At 45.9% G+C, this 15391-nt stretch overlaps 1 protein-coding gene across 1 annotated transcript; it reads left to right on the plus strand.

Annotated features, from left to right (window-relative positions):
- The first annotated feature begins 13873 nt into the window (after positions 1-13873).
- On the plus strand, positions 13874-15391 carry LOC128118728 (sperm motility kinase Y-like). Its single transcript, XM_052751567.1, has 2 exons — positions 13874-14886; positions 15115-15391. The coding sequence occupies exons 1-2, from the start codon at positions 13874-13876 to the stop codon at positions 15389-15391; spliced, it is 1290 nt and encodes a 429-aa protein (XP_052607527.1).

The following is a 15391-nucleotide window of genomic DNA, read 5'->3' on the forward strand; positions in this document are numbered from 1 at the left end:
ATTGTACCCACCCTGCTGCACATTCCCCCAGAGGACCTACTCACTGTGCTAAGTGACTTCTTGTTTTCAGTCTTACTCAAGCATCGCCGTCAGTCAGAATCCATGGTCCTTGGTGGCACCAAGTAGCTATTTGCAGGGCTTCCTCCTCTTGCCGCTCTCAATCCCTTCTCCCAGCTGGCCATGTGGAAGCAAAGGATATTGACATGGAAGCAGGAAATGGACTGTCCACCCAAGCTCCCAGGACCCCTGGAGTCCTAATGCGATGGGCTGCTCTGACCCAGATATGTGACATAGAGGTGGCGGGTAGGCCTTGGCTTTGAACTAGCTTAGGGTGGTGCTCAGCTCACATGTGTCCCAGCATCTTAGCCTCACTCCAGATGTCCTACACACTGAGAAATGGAATGTGATCTTGTGGCTCTGTGTATTTCTGTACATAGAGGCTGCTCTCTGCTGTGCTGGCCAAGGTCCAGCCAAGGTGTTTGGACATGCCAGTTCCACCCCCTGAGGGGTCTCTGCCTGCCTGGTCCTTTGCTGTACTCTCTGCTTGGTGAAATGAATGTGGGGGTGCTGGGTCCACACGAAGCAGATCTTTGAAGACAAATAACTGTCCCGGCTCTCCATGCTACAACTCAGGTCAGGACTGACCTGGGCCTAAACACCAGCTTGGCAGTGGCAGGTCTGGGAATTTAAAAACCTCTGCCCCACAGGACCCTGCTGCCCTCCTGTGCTGATACACTGGGAATCAGCACATATAATTCTCCTGAGCATCCAATGCCTCCTGGGAAAATCCTGTAGGGGCAGGGGAGGCCTCAGGAGAGTGAACTGCCCAGCTAGGACAGGACACTCAGACCCACTACACTGACCTCACAGCTCTGCCGTGGGCGGGCTTTGGAGGGTTCTCAGAACTCGGAATGGGGTACCTACCGTATGCAAGTGCAAGTAATCCTTGGGAAACAGCCAGTTTCAGGGGAGGCTCCGAGATAATGAACCAACCCTCGGAGAAGAAAGTGTTACGTTCCTGGGGTAACACAGCAGGAACCTGTGGATAAGGGTGTGACGCTACTCACAGCCTCATCAGCAGAGAGGCAACAAGTCCCTCAGTAGCATGATGTCACACCACTCTGTAAATAGCATCTCTCAGATCAAGCAGACAGTCTAGAGGCTTCTGGCCACATATTCTCAAGAGCATGAAACTCATGTGTGATGCTTGAAGAGCCAGGAAGCTGGTGAGGGAGCATTAGACATGCTTCCAGAAAGGGTGCCAAGGTCTTAGGAGAGAAGCCATGGTTCCCATTAACGTGTGAGGTCAGAGGCACAGAGCCTCCCACACAACCTGGAACTCAGGGAGGCAGCCTGTGAGAGAGCCTTTCCCTGGAAGCACACATGGTTGCTAGCCTTCCTATCAAGCCAGGGGAGTCTCCAGGGCTGAGCTGTCTCTCCCTTTAGAGAAATGAAGTACAACTTCCACTTCTCAGCACAATGAATAGCGAAAGTTGTGAAGTATGTAAATATAAATGATTAAATCTGAGCATGATGATTGATTTCATATTAAGTGTAAATGTCATAAATTCGAACGTAACAGCATCCTCTTCAATGTTAGTGAATGCCAGTGGTTGACAGGCACACCACAAATGTTTGACAAATGCCATGTACCGTGGATACTTTACAGAACAGTCTAGAATCCTCTCACAGAGAGACACATGCCCAGGACAAGCAGCTGCAGCCAGGATTTCTATGCACAGGACACTGAGCCAATGAGATGACAGGATTAAATGGAGAGAAACAACCAGAATGTTCCTGCCCATAGGCCCAAGCCCCCAGCAGGATGAGAATGGAGAGCAGGCAGGATGAGAATGGAGAGCAGGAGCGGTTTCCCAGCTGGCCTCTGTACCTGTCCATAGATAGACTTCTTCCAGGACTTCCTTTCTTTCCAAGGTAAAGAGAAGCTCATAAAGCAGAAGCAGGGAAGGACAGCCTGCTGCCCCATAGGCCTAGGACAAGCCCCTCCCCCCACCTTGCCATATCACCTGATAACAAGTCCCTCTCACCCTCCTGTGGGAGATCATTTTCAGGTTCCTCGTGGCTTTGCCCAGCAGGTCCCCATAGAGAGGATGATTAGGACCATGGGCCTGAGTGCAGATAATCTGCACTTGGCTGTGCTGGGGGGAGGTCTTTTGCTCCACCCCTTGGCATTTCTATAAATACCCTACGGCAGAGACAGTCAGGGCCCGTTGGAATAGGTTCCAGGCCCTCTCGGGGCTGTCCTGTATTTTCTATCTGTTTTTCTCCACAATCTAAATCCTTCTATCTAATATTTCCTGCTGTTCTAACTCAAAAAAAAAAAAACTCTGGGGAACTGCTGGGTTGGTGAGTAAATGCCCCACACCTTCCCATATCAACTGATAAGCAGCCACACACCACAGGGCTTATATGTTGATGCACATGGACCCAGGCAAATGAGCCCTTCTTTGGCTATATTCAGTCAGCTCAGCCACCCTCCATAATGCAAGTATCTCCTGTACTCCATCAATGGGTGTCAGTCCTTTGATTTCCTGAACCAGAGATGCTCTGCACAGCTATTTGGAGAAGTGTTCTCTCGATACCTGGATAAAGGCTTCTGTGATGGGGGCCAGGCAAGTATCCCAGGCATAGGCCCTGGGACTGTGACCCTCTGAGCTGTTAACCATGTTCCTTTCTCCACAGAGCCTCCACTCACCCTGCTTCTTCCGGCCCATGTCCTTATGCAGCTCCTGGTTGATCTCCTTTTGTAGGGAAACATATAGAGTCACTCCCAGGTTCTCTAGACTGAAGTGTGATCCTAATTAGTCTTATCAAGTAAAACCAGGAGTCAGACATTGGGGTATTAACCTGAAAGATCAGAGAAGCAGAGTAGCAGCCACTAGAGACTTTTTACCTCTATGAATCCTCAGACCAAATGGGGGCCCGAGAGCCTGTCTCCACCTCTCAATTGTGCTGGTATCAAAGGTGTGAGCCTCCCAAGTGCTGGTATCAAAGGTGTGAGCCTCCCAAGTGCTGGTATCAAAGGTGTGAGCCTCCCAAGTGCTGGTATCAAAGGTGTGAGCCTCCCAAGTGCTGGTATCAAAGGTGTGAGCCTCCCAAGTGCTGGTATCAAAGGTGTGAGCCTCCCAAGTGCTGGTATCAAAGGTGTGAGCCTCCCAAGTGCTGGTATCAAAGGTGTGAGCCTCCCAAGCGCTGGTATCAAAGGTGTGAGCCTCCCAAGTGCTGGTATCAAAGGTGTGAGCCTCCCAAGTGCTGGTATCAAAGGTGTGAGCCTCCCAAGTGCTGGGATCAAAGGTGTGAGCCTCCCAAGTGCTGGGATCAAAGGTGTGAGCCTCCCAAGTGCTGGTATCAAAAGTGTGAGCCTCCCAAGTGCTGGTATCAAAGGTGTGAGCCTCCCAAGTGCTGGTATCAAAAGTGTGAGCCTCCCAAGTGCTGGGATTAAAGGCATGAGCCTCCCAAGTGCTGGGATTAAAGGTGTGAGCCTCCCAAGTGCTGGTATCAAAGGTGTGAGCCTCCCAAGTGCTGGGATTAAAGGCATGAGCCTCCCAAGTGCTGGGATTAAAGGTGTGAGCCTCCACCGCCTGGCCTCTATGGTTAACTAGCAGCTAGCTCCACCCTCTGATCTCCAGACAAAGCTGTGGACACACTAAACACAGGGCTTGTGTGAGGCCCTTGTGGTGGTATTGTGTTCCCCAAAATTTTGTGCACCCTCATAAACTTATCCAGGGTCAGAGAACAGAACAGTCACTAGATATAGAGGCCAGAAAATGGTGGTACACACCGCCTTTAATCCTATCACTTGGGAGGCAGAGATCCACTCAGATCTCTGTGAGTTCAAAGCCACACTGGAAACAGCCAGGCATTGTGACTCAAGCCTTTAATCCCAGGAAGTGAGCCTTTAACCCCAGGAAGTGATGGCAGAAAGCAGAAAGGTATATAAGGCATGAGGACCAGGAACTAGAGGCTTTTAAGCTTTTAGCTTTTTTGAGCAGTTCAGCTGAGATCCATTTGGGTGAGGACTCAGAGGCTTCCAGTTTGAGGAAACAGGATCAGCTGAGGAATTGGTGAGGCGAGGTAGCTGTGGCTTGTTCTGCTTCTCTGATCTTCCAGCATTCACCCCAATATCTGGCTCTGGATTTGTTTATATTAAGACCTTTTAAGGCCTCTACGTCATCCCTGGTCAGGTCTACACTAGGGCTCCAGTGGGACCCTTTGTTTCTGTCACCTACACACAACAAGCATCAAATCCCAAGCCTGCCCCCTGCTCAAGACAGGTTCCTCCATGTCACCAGCAGCGCACTGAGGCCCTGGGGTGGTTCTCATCCTCCAGGCCTCTCCAGTGCTTAGGAGGCTCGTTTCCTTCATGAATGAGAACTGAGTTGTGTGGGATCCCCTAAAGAGAGCCTTCCTGAGAAGTAAAGTGCTGGGAGAGAGCCAGTTCACTGTAGAGCCTGGAGAGCTGGAAGAACAGAGTCTGGAGTCAGCTAAGGATTAGCATCCCTTGGACTGAGGGGAGATGACTTAGGACTCAGCCCACTGCTTGTCACTACTCTCCATGACCTTGCAGCCCTTGCTTTCTCTGAGGCTCAACTATCCCCTTCAAATGGTGACAGCAAGACCTAGATGGTGTCCACAGCTCCCCTGGCCTGAAACTGTCCTGTGATTGACGCTACAAACCAGGAAGCAGGGTCTTGAACTTGAGATCACCGACTCAGGCTGGTGTGGACTCCAGGGCACTTGGAGCTCAGCTGCAAAGTCAGAGGCTGAGCCCCAATGGCCGGGGCTGGCAGGCTTTTGTTTCTTTGCTTTTCTGCCCTCAGACCTGGCAATGAACCCCAAGGATGAGGCTCTTTCCTCCCAGGTTTAGTGTCTGCAGACATACAGCTCCTCTACAGAGCGACTCCAACCCCCAGAAAAGAGTCCTCAGAAGGAGAGCAGTAGCCACAGCACTGCGTACAGCACTTCTGAAAAGCAGAGGCTCTTCCAGGGCTTGATCCCGTCAGTACGTAATAGCTAGCTTCCGGCTGCACTGGTGTTCAGGAAGGACACAGCACCCTGGGTCCTGTGACCTGACTGTGGTTCACAGTCTATTTCGTCTGTGTCAGCACAGCTGCCCTGTTCCTTCTGGTCACAGTGTGCACAGAGCAGCTGGTCCTCACACGTCTGTTCCACCTTTGGACCTTTGCTCACCAAAGTGAGCCTTGCACATAACATGGACTTAGGTCATGTTTTCTATACATCCTGCCAACCTCTGTGAAGTGTGTGTGTGTGTGTGTGTGTGTGTGTGTGTGTGTGTGTGTGTGTGTGAGGGTATGTGTTTGCATGTGCGTGCATACCCACTTAAGTGCCTGAGTGCGCACACATACCCCTATGGACATGTGCTGTCAGGGGTCACCCTCAGAACTGGTCCTCACCTTTTCCAGTGAGGCAAGGTCTCCTATGGACACTGCACACCAGACCACCTGTCCCACTAGTTTCCAGAACTCTCCTCTCCACCTCTCATCCCCACCCCAGGGATGCTGAGCTTATGGATTGTGCTGCTGCACCCAGCTTTGATGTGGGTTCCAGGGGTTCAAACTCCAGTCCACACATTCGGGAGGCAAGTGCTTCACGTGTTCTAGGATCCCTGTCTCAAGTTTTTGATGGGAACCTAGAGGTTTTCTGGGGAATTGTGAGAACAGTGTCTTCCCTGCTGGGTCAGTTTAGGGACAGAGCTTTGTCTGAAATGTTAAGCTGTGGCATCGTCTTGAACCCATGAGTCAGAATTCAAAAAGGTGCTGTGGCGAGTGCAGACGTGAGAACCGTAAAGCAGGAGGCACAGCAGACGTTCAAACCAGAAACCCAAGGACGTCACAGCTTCCTACAGGCTTTGATTTCTAAAAGCCTAACGCTGGTCTCCGTGGCCCACCTGAGCCAGAACCTTTGTGTCCTGCCCAGCCATGCAGGGCAGGTCCTGCTATGACCTCACGAGGAGTGTTTGTGACAGGTCCAGCCAGCAGATGTTATGCTGTGGCCCGGCCTGGATTTCTTTGGGTGAATTTGAGAGGAGCTGTGGAGTGGTGCCCTGTGAGACTTTATTGTATCTAGTGAGGTTGTGACGTTTTTGTTTGCTTATATGTGTGCTATGTATGTGTGTATGTGTCAGTGTGTATAGGAGGGTGTGTAGTTACAGGTTTGCTCATATGTGTGTGTACCTGTCTCTATCTCTCCCCCCCACCCCCACCCCCCTCTCTCTCTCTCTCTCTCTCTCTCTCTCTCTCTCTCTGTGTGTGTGTGTAAATTCACTTTTGTGTGTGAATGTGTGTGTGTGTGTGTGTGTGTGTGTGTGTGTGTGTGTGTGTGTGTTAGGTGTACCTCTGTGCAGAAGAGTGTGGAGACCAGAAGTCAGTCCGGCTGTTGTTTTTAAGTTAGGCCATCCACCTTATTTATTTTGAGGCAGGATCTCTCACTGGCCTGGAGCTGGTCAAGTGTCTAGGCTGGCCAGTCACTGCCAGAGATCTTCTGTGCCAACTCCACAATCTCAGAGTAAGAGCCTGTGTGGCTGATCTGGCTTTTTAAAATGTGAGTTCAAGAGACTGAATTCGGTCCTACTCTTGCACGGTCACCCTTTACCTTCTGAACTATCTCCCCCAAGCCTTTTTTGTTTGGTTGGTTGTTTTTTTGTTTTTTAATGTGAATGAATGTTTTGTCTGTTTGTATATCTATGTACCACATGTGTGCCCAGTACCCTAGGAGGGCATGGGGCCCCTGGAATTAGAGTTACAGATGTCTGTAAGCTGGCCTGTGGGTGCTGGGCATCGAATCTGGGTCCTCAGGAAGAGCAGTCAGTGCTCTTATAACCTTAACCTTATAACCAATCTCTCCAGTTCTGGCATGTGGGTTTTTATGTTTGGCTTTTTTATTTTTGTTTCTAGTTTGTTTGTTTGGCTGGTTTGGGGTTTCAGGGTTTCTTTGAGGTTTTGTTTAGATTTTCTTTGGGGTTCTTATTGTTTTTGATGAATTATTTTTGCATTTAAAATTTTCATTCTAACTCTTCTCTATTGTATTTCTTTATACTTTGCTGTTTTGCTGTCCCATTTTTTATTTACTATTTATTATTAATTATTATTTTGATTGTATAATTTACACAGATTTGGATTTTGTACCACTTTTGGTTTCATGGTTTTACTTTTTGTTTTGCTTTAGTTTTGGGGTTTGCTTATCTGTGGACTTTTATTGTCTTACTGTTTATTACTGCTTGTACTTGTTTTTGAGACATTTTGCTTTCTGGGGTGGATTGTGATGTCTAGTTGTTTATTAAACTCAGTTATAGTTTGGAGTTTGAGGGTTTTATTTGCTTGCCTTGTGTTGCTTGGGTTACACTAATTCTTTTCTCTTTTGCTCTAATGGTTATTTATAAGTGACTTTCTTTTCTCAGTTAGCTTTCACTCATAGTACTGCCTTATGAGACATATTTTGGGTTGAATTTTCTGAATTTTATGTGTGTGTGGTTTTGGTTTTCTGGATTTGGGTTAGTTGTTTGGTTGGGATTTAGTTTCACTTTTTTATTAAAAATTCGTACAATATATTATCATCATGGTCTCTGCTCCCTCATCTCTTCCCAGGTACTCCTTACTTCCCCACCTCCCCACCTCCCCACCTCCCCACCCATCCAACTCCCCACCTCCCCACCTCCCACCTCCCCACTTCCTCCCCACCTCCCCACCTCCTCACCTCCTCACCTCCCCACCTCCCCACCTCCCCACCTCCCCACCCATCCAACTACATGCCTTCTCCCTCTCTTTAGAAAACAAACAGGCAAAAAAAGCATTAAAAACACAAGAAAGACACACACACACACACACACACACACACACACACACACACACACACACACAATTGATTTAAGCAAAAGACCAATAAGATTTAAAAAAAAAAAAACCAACCAGCCATGAGACAGAAAATCGACAACAACACCATGGAGTTTGTTTGTGTTCACCATCTATTATTGGTTACTGTGCTTAAGTGTGGTTTCTATACTCAGTGAGACTCCATTGTAGAAACTAACTTTTCCTTTGCAAGCAGTGGTCAGTTGGAGACAGCTTCTGGGTTAGGGATGGAAGCTCGTGTCCACTTCCCCTCTGAGCTCTGTGACCTCATCTAGATTGAACCTGTGCAGGCCCTGTGCATGCTGCCACAGTCTCTGAGTTTATATGTGTCGGTCCTGCTGTGTGTGGAAGACACAGTTTTCTTGATGTCCTCTATTTTCTATGGGTCTAAAAATCTTTCCTCCTTCTCTTCCGTATGTTTCCCTGAGCTCTGAGGGAAAGAGTTTGATGAAGACACCCCATTTAGGATTCTCACTCTCCGCACATTGTCTGATTTTGGGTCTCTGTATTAGTTCCAATCTACTGCAAGAAGTTTCTTCGATGATGGCTGAGCGAGACACTGATAGATTGGAATGTTGTTAGGAGTCATTTTATTGTTGTGTTCTTTTAGCAAAACAACAGCATTTGGTTTTTCCCCTAAGTCCATATATCCAGTCTCGGGTTCTTGACCGCCCACGCAGTGTTGGGTTTCATCCTGTGGAGTGGGCCTTACACCCAGCCAGACAGCAATTGGTTGCTCACACGTTTGTACCGCTATTGCACCAGCGAATCATGCAGGAAAGTAGGCCACCATTATAGACTGTAGAGTTTGTAGGTGGATTGGTGGTTACCTTTCTCCCCTGACAGCATGCAGAGTACCTTCCAGTACCATGAACACAGGTCAGTAGGGGTGAAGGCTCCAGTCAGGCACCAGCTTGACTTCTCTGTGTTCAACGAGATATCTAAGTGCTGTCTTCAGCAATGGGGCCTTAGCATCAGTTTGTGGAGGACAACCAATGGCCTTTGGCAATAGCGTTAGCTGTTTGGGGGTTTCTATGGAGCCCCTTTGGCCAACAACATTAGATGTAACCCATTCCTGGCACTGGGAGTTTCACTTGGTGGCACAAGATGTCTAGTTGAGGTATTGTCTCCTCCATTGTTTGGTGACTCCGTTTAGATTTCTTTCATATATGTTATATTTTAAGAAGCCTCCACAGTAGTAGGTTTCCATATAATTCTTCAATGGCCCTTAGTGTTAGCTGTCCCATCTCCAAATTTCCTCCCTTGCCCACCTCTCCCCTCCTCCCATGCCATTTAATCTTTTTGTTCCAGTCTTTCCCCTGTCTCTCCCATAACTATGTATTCTATTTTCCCTTCCTTGGAAGATCATCCCTTCCCTCCTAGTCCCTTGCTCTAGACCTAACCTCTGTGGTTACATGGATTGTAGGATGCCTGCCAAAGACTTAACAGCAGCTAAACTTCCACAAATACTGTATTTGTTTTTTGGGGTCTGGGTTACTTCACTCAGGATTTTTTTTTCTAGTTCTATCCATTTACCTGAAATTTTCATAATTTTGTCTTCTTAACAGCTGAATAACATTCCATTGTGTAAATGTACCACATTTTCATTATCTATTCATCTGATAGACATCTAGGATATTTATAATTTCTGACTTATGAATAGAACACCAACGAACATGTTTGAGCAGGCTTCTCTGTAGTAGGATGTAGAGTGGCGTAACTGGGTCTTGAGGTATGTCTGTTTTCAGCTTCCCAAGGAATCAACACACTAATGTCCATAGTGGTTGTACAAGTTTGCACTCCCACCAGGAATGGGTAAGTGTTCCCCATTCCCACATCCTCATCAGCATAAGCTGTCATTTGTTTCATTCATCTTAGGCCATTCTGATGGGTTTAAGATGAAATCACAAAGTAGTTTTGGTTTTCATTTCCCTGATGACATTTCTTTGAGTGTTTCTCAGCCATTTGTGTTTGATCTTTTGAGAACTCTGTTTAATTCCATTACCCATTTTTAATTATTTGCTTTCTTAATGTCCAATTATTTATACATTTTAGATATTAACTTTCTATTGGATGTGTAAAGGTCTTTTCCCATTCTGTAGCATGCTACACATGTCCTAATTCTATCCTTTGCAATACAGAAGCTTTTCAGTTAGTTACATGAGGGCTTATGTATTAATTGTTGGTCTTAGTGCCTGTGCTATCAGTGTTCTGTTCAGAAGTCTTTTCCTGTGCCAATGAGTTCAAGACTATTCCCCACTTTCTCTTCTATTAGATTCAGGGTATTTGGCCTTGTGTTGAGGTCCATTGATCATTTGGAGTTGTTTTGTGAAGGGTGATAAATACAAATCTATTTGCATTCTTCTACATGCAGCCCATCCAGTTTGATCAGCACCATTTCTTGAAGATGCTGTCTTTTTGCCAGTATGCATTTCTGGCTGCTTTGTCAAAAATCATGTGTCTACAGGTGTGTGGACTGATGTCTGGGTCTTTGATTTGATTCCATTGATCAACGTGCCTGTTTTTATGCCAATACCCTGCTATTATAACTCTGTAGTACAACTTGAAATCAAGGATTGTAATACCTCCAGAAATTCTTTTATTAATCAGAATTTTTAGTGATCCTAGTTTTTTTTGTGTGTTTCCAGATGAAGCTGAAAATTATCCTTTCCATTTCTGTGAAGAATTGTGTTGGAATTTTGATGGAGAATGTGCTGAATCTATAGATTGCTTTTGGTAGGCTGGCCATTTTCACTATATTAATCCTACTGATCCATGAACATGGGAAATCTTTCCATCTTCTGATATCTTTTTCAATTTCTTTACTATCTTAAAGGTTTTTTTTTTTATTATACAAGTCTTTCCTTGCTTGGTTAGTTATCCCAATAATATTTTTGAGGCTATTGTGAAAGGTAGTGTTTTCCTGATTTCTTTCTGAGTTTGTTATTTGTATATAGAAAGGCTAACTGATTTTTGTGTGATAATTTTGTATCCTGCTACTTTGCTGAAAGCATTTTATGAGCTGTAGGAATTTCCTGGTGGAATTTTTAGGGTCTTTCATGTATAAAATCATATTATCTGCAAGTTAAGACACTTTGACTCCTTCTCTTCCTCTTTGTATCCCCTTGATCTTTTTCATTTGTCTTATTGCTCTAGCTAAGTGTCCTAGTAATATGTTGAATAGGTATAGAAATAGCGGACATCTTGTTTTGTTCCTGGCTTTAGTGAGCATGCTTTGATTTTTCTCTCCATGTAGCTTGCTGTAAACTGCCTTTATAGTGTTGAGGTATGTCCCTTGTATCCCTAGTCTCTCCAGGACTTTTATCATGAAGGGGTGTTAGATTTTGTCAAAGGCCTTTTCTACATTTATTGAAATGATCATGTGACTTTTGTCTTTCAATCTGTTTATGTGGTAGATTACTTTTATTAATTTATGTGTGTTGAATCATCCCTGCATCTCTGGGATGAAGTCTACTTGATCATGGTGGATACTCTTTTTGATGTATTTTTGGATTCGGTTTGTAAATATTTTATTGAGTTTTTTGCATATATGTTCATAAGGAAAATTGGTCTGTAATTTTCTTTTTATGTTGAGTGTTTGTGTGGTTTAGGTATCAGAGTTATTGTGGCCTTGTAAAAAGAATTAGGCAATGTTCCTTCTGTTTCTACTTTGTGGGATAAATTGAGGAGCGTTGGCATTAATTCTTCTTTGAAAGTCTGATAGAATTCTGTACTGAATTTATCTGGCCCTGGCCTATTTTTGTTTGGGAGACTCTTAATTCCCGCTTCTATTTCACTAGGGGTTATTAGGTCCATTTAAATTGCTTGTCTGATCTTGCTTTAATGTTGTTAGGCTATATGTGTTAGGAAATGTACCCATTTCTTTTAGTTTTTTCCAGTTTGGTGGAACATAGATTTTTAAAGTATGTCCTAATTCTCTGAACGTCCCTGGTATCTGCAGCAATCCCCACCCCTCTTCATCTCTAATTTTACTCATTTGAACCTTCTCTCTCCACCTGTAATTGACTTGGCTAAGAGTTTATCAATCTTATTGATGTTCTCAAAGAGCCAACTCTTCATTTCATTGGTTCTTTGTGTTGTTTTATCTCTGTTTTACTGATTTCAGCACTGGGTTTGTCTCTTGCATCTGCTCCTTCGGATGTTAATTCTTCCTTCGGTTATGACTCTAGAATCTAGAGCTTTCAGATGTGCTGTTAAGTTGTTAATATGAGTTCCCTCCATTTTTTTTTTTTTTTAGTCTCTAGTTGGGTGTTATTCTAATGGGTCTGCCTTTATGTGTTACTTGGTCTTTTCTCCTTGCAGCTTTAAATATTCCTTTTTGTTCTGTACATTTAGTGTGTTCTGGGGAATTTCTTTTCTGGTACTGTCTATTTGTTGTTCTGTGTGCTTCTTGTACCTTTATAGGCTCTTCCTTCTTTATATTGGGGAAATTTTCTTCTATGATTTTGTTGATAACTTTTGTGCCTTTGACCTAGGTTTCTTCTCCACTATTCCTATTATTCATAGATTTTTGTCATTTTGTGGTGTCCCTGATTTCCTGGATGTTTTGTGCCTGGATTTTTTGAGACATTTTCTTTGACTGAGGTATATATTTCTTTCACCTTGTCTTCAATGCCTGAGATTCTCACTTCCATGTCTTGTAAACAGTTGATGAAGCTTACCTCTGAGGTTTTTGTTTGACTTCTTAAATTTTTCATTTCTGGTTTTATCTCAGTTTGGTTTTTCTTTAGTGATTCTATTTGCACTTTAATGTATTGAACTGTTTTCATTATTTCATCCCTCTGTGTTTCATAGGCTTCATTAAGGGATTTATTAATATCCTCCTTAAGGATAATTGCTATTTTGAAGTTCTTATGTTTCAGCTGTATCACACTTCAAAGGGCCTATTGTGGGAGGGTTACTGGGTTCTGGTGAAAGCATATGGTCTTGGCTATTGGTGTTTGTGTTTTGGGGCTGGTGTCTAGGCATCAGGGCTTAGGATGATTGGGGTGGTTCTAGGTGTCAATATGTGGTCTAATCTTTGTTGGGTGAGTTCTGTTCCTTGTTTTCTATGGCTCTCTCTAGATTCTTGGGAATGTATGACAGCTGTGGGCTTCCTGCTCCTGGCTCTCTCTAGATCTTGCGAATGTGTGATAGCTGTGGGCTTCCTGGTAGAGAGTGCTGCTGCAGATTGGTGGGTCCTTGAGAATAATAAAGGCGGGCTATGGGGAAAGGCTGAAAGGGGCTTCAGCAAAGACCTAAGGGGATCCTGGACACACCAAAAGTCAGAGTGTCCAGTGAGTTGTCTGTGTGATAGGAAAGGGGGCTCCTGCAAATAGATTGCAGTAATGAAAAAAAAATGATGTGGAGAGACAGGGATGAAAGGGATGGGAGACTCTGGATCTAGTGAATGGAGTTGAGGTGTGGGGGGGTGGGGGGGAGACCTGTCAGCATGTTGTTACTAGGCTGTGAGAATGCAGAGACCATACTGGAGAATGGGAAGTATAATGTGATTCACCTACCAGAATCCCTGCCAGATGAAGCCACGGGAGCAGGGGTTGGTGGTGATGGTGATGGTGTCCCAGGTAGAAAGTGTTTCTAGGTATGAGGTAAGATTCACCAGAAGGGGTAAAGCTGGGTCCACAGCAAGGTTTAGTGGAGTTCCTAGGGAATAGAGGCAGAGTTGGAGGAGAGAGGCATCTGCAAGCAGTTTGCTACAGAGCTGGGGATGAGACTGGAAATGCTGTAATGGAGAACCAGAAGGAACTAGAATGAACATTACTTACCTGAGTCCCAGCGCCGCGTGGTCACTGGACATCCCAAGTACAGAGTCCTTAGATTTCATTTTAGTTTTAGATTTTATTTTCTCACACCTTTTCCATTATTATTATTTTTTTCTATGTTTTACTATCCTATATTTCATCCTTCTTTTCTTCTTTTATTTGTTTCCTTTTAGGTAACATTTGCAGCGATTTTTAGCTACAATGCCTTCACCTAGTGAGGAGGAGTCACCAGACCCCAGCCCCGTGTCCAGCATCTTTGAAGAGGAAAGCTTCCAGTCTCAATACAGAATCCTGAGGACCATCGGCCACGGGAGCAATGCCAAGGTCCAGCTGGCCCACCACCGCCTCACAGGTACCCCCGTGGCTGTCAAAGTACTTCAAAAGAAGAAGTGGTGTCAGCCAATCAGGTCAGAGGTAGAAATAATGATGATAACCAACCACCCCAACATCATCTCACTTATCCAAGTGATTGAGTCCGAGAAGAGAACATACCTCGTCATGGAGCTGGCTGAGGGCCAACAGCTTTATCAATATGTCCGGAAGGCTGGCCACCTGCCGGAACATGAGGCCCGGGGGATCTTCAGGCAAATAATAGCAGGTGTGAGCTATTGCCATGACCAAGGTATAATTCACAGGGACCTAAAACCAGACAACATCATGCTGGATGAGAAGGGAAAAGTCAAAATCATCGACTTTGGCCTCGGCACTCAAGTCAAGCCTGGGCAAAGGCTAAGCCGGCACTGTGGCGCCTACTCCTTTGGCGCCCCTGAACTCTTCCTCGGCAGGCTTTATGATGGCCCCAAGGTCGACATATGGACCTTGGGAGTAGTCTTATATTTCATGGTAGTCGGTAAGGTCCCATTTGGTGCTGTCAACATCCCAGAGCTGCGGAGGCAGGTTGTGTCAGGGAAGTATACTGTCCCCCTGGGCCTGTCAGAAGAGCTCCAGGACCTGCTCAGCCTCTTAATGACAGTCAACCCCAGGCTTAGGCCAACAGTGGATGAAGTGAAAACACATCCCTGGCTTAGGAAAGACATGGAGGCTTTACCAAATCACTGTGAGGAAATGGTCCCCAGCCTGCTTGACCCTGCAATTGTGAAGGCCATGGAACATATTGGGTTCCAAGCCCAGGATATCAAAGATTCGTTACACCAGAGGAAATTCGACCAGACCATGGCATCCTATTGCTTACTGCAAGGGCAGGCTCTCCGGGGGTATGGCTGCACAACACATGCTCAGGCCACTAACCCGGGGGCGACGCCATTCCCTTCCCTAGAGGATCCTGTTGCTTTCCCTCTAGCACCAAGGAGGAGGGGAAGTGAGCCCGCCCTTGGGGCATTGCTCAGAGGGTCATCCACTAACAGTCAGGCGTCTGCCTATGGCCAGCAGGCAGGTCAAAGAGGGGCCAGAAATGCCACCGGGCCGGCTCTTCCTCTCTGCAGGCCACTCCAGAGGACACCCACACTGGACCAAGTCCACCATCATGCCAGGAGTGCTCCCTGCATTTACTCAAAGAGCAGCATCAGTGAGGACACAGAAGACAGTTCATGCTCCCACAGCGCCTCAGCAGAGGGCAAGTCCACCCACAGCCGGGGCCAGCGCAGAGGCTTGAGGGCATGGACAAGGAGGGTAGGAAACGCCGTGACAAGACTCTGCTGCTGCTGTCCATCAAAGAAGAAACCTCGCCGGGGTCAGAACAGCGTCTCCCCTCAGAAATGA

The sequence above is a fragment of the Peromyscus californicus genome, unplaced genomic scaffold (assembly GCF_007827085.1).
Source record: "Peromyscus californicus insignis strain IS unplaced genomic scaffold, ASM782708v3 Scaffold_22__1_contigs__length_63687245, whole genome shotgun sequence".
Taxonomy (NCBI): domain Eukaryota; kingdom Metazoa; phylum Chordata; class Mammalia; order Rodentia; family Cricetidae; genus Peromyscus; species Peromyscus californicus.

What these genes read in the sequence shown, in the direction of transcription:
- LOC128118728 (XM_052751567.1), top strand. Translation starts at nt 13,874, where the DNA reads ATGCCTTCACCTAGTGAGGAGGAGTCACCAGACCCCAGCCCCGTGTCC. An exon ending in CAAGGGCAGGCTCTCCGGGG is followed by an intron (nt 14,887 to 15,114) that starts GTATGGCTGCAC and finishes TCCTCTCTGCAG; the next exon opens with GCCACTCCAGAGGACACCCA.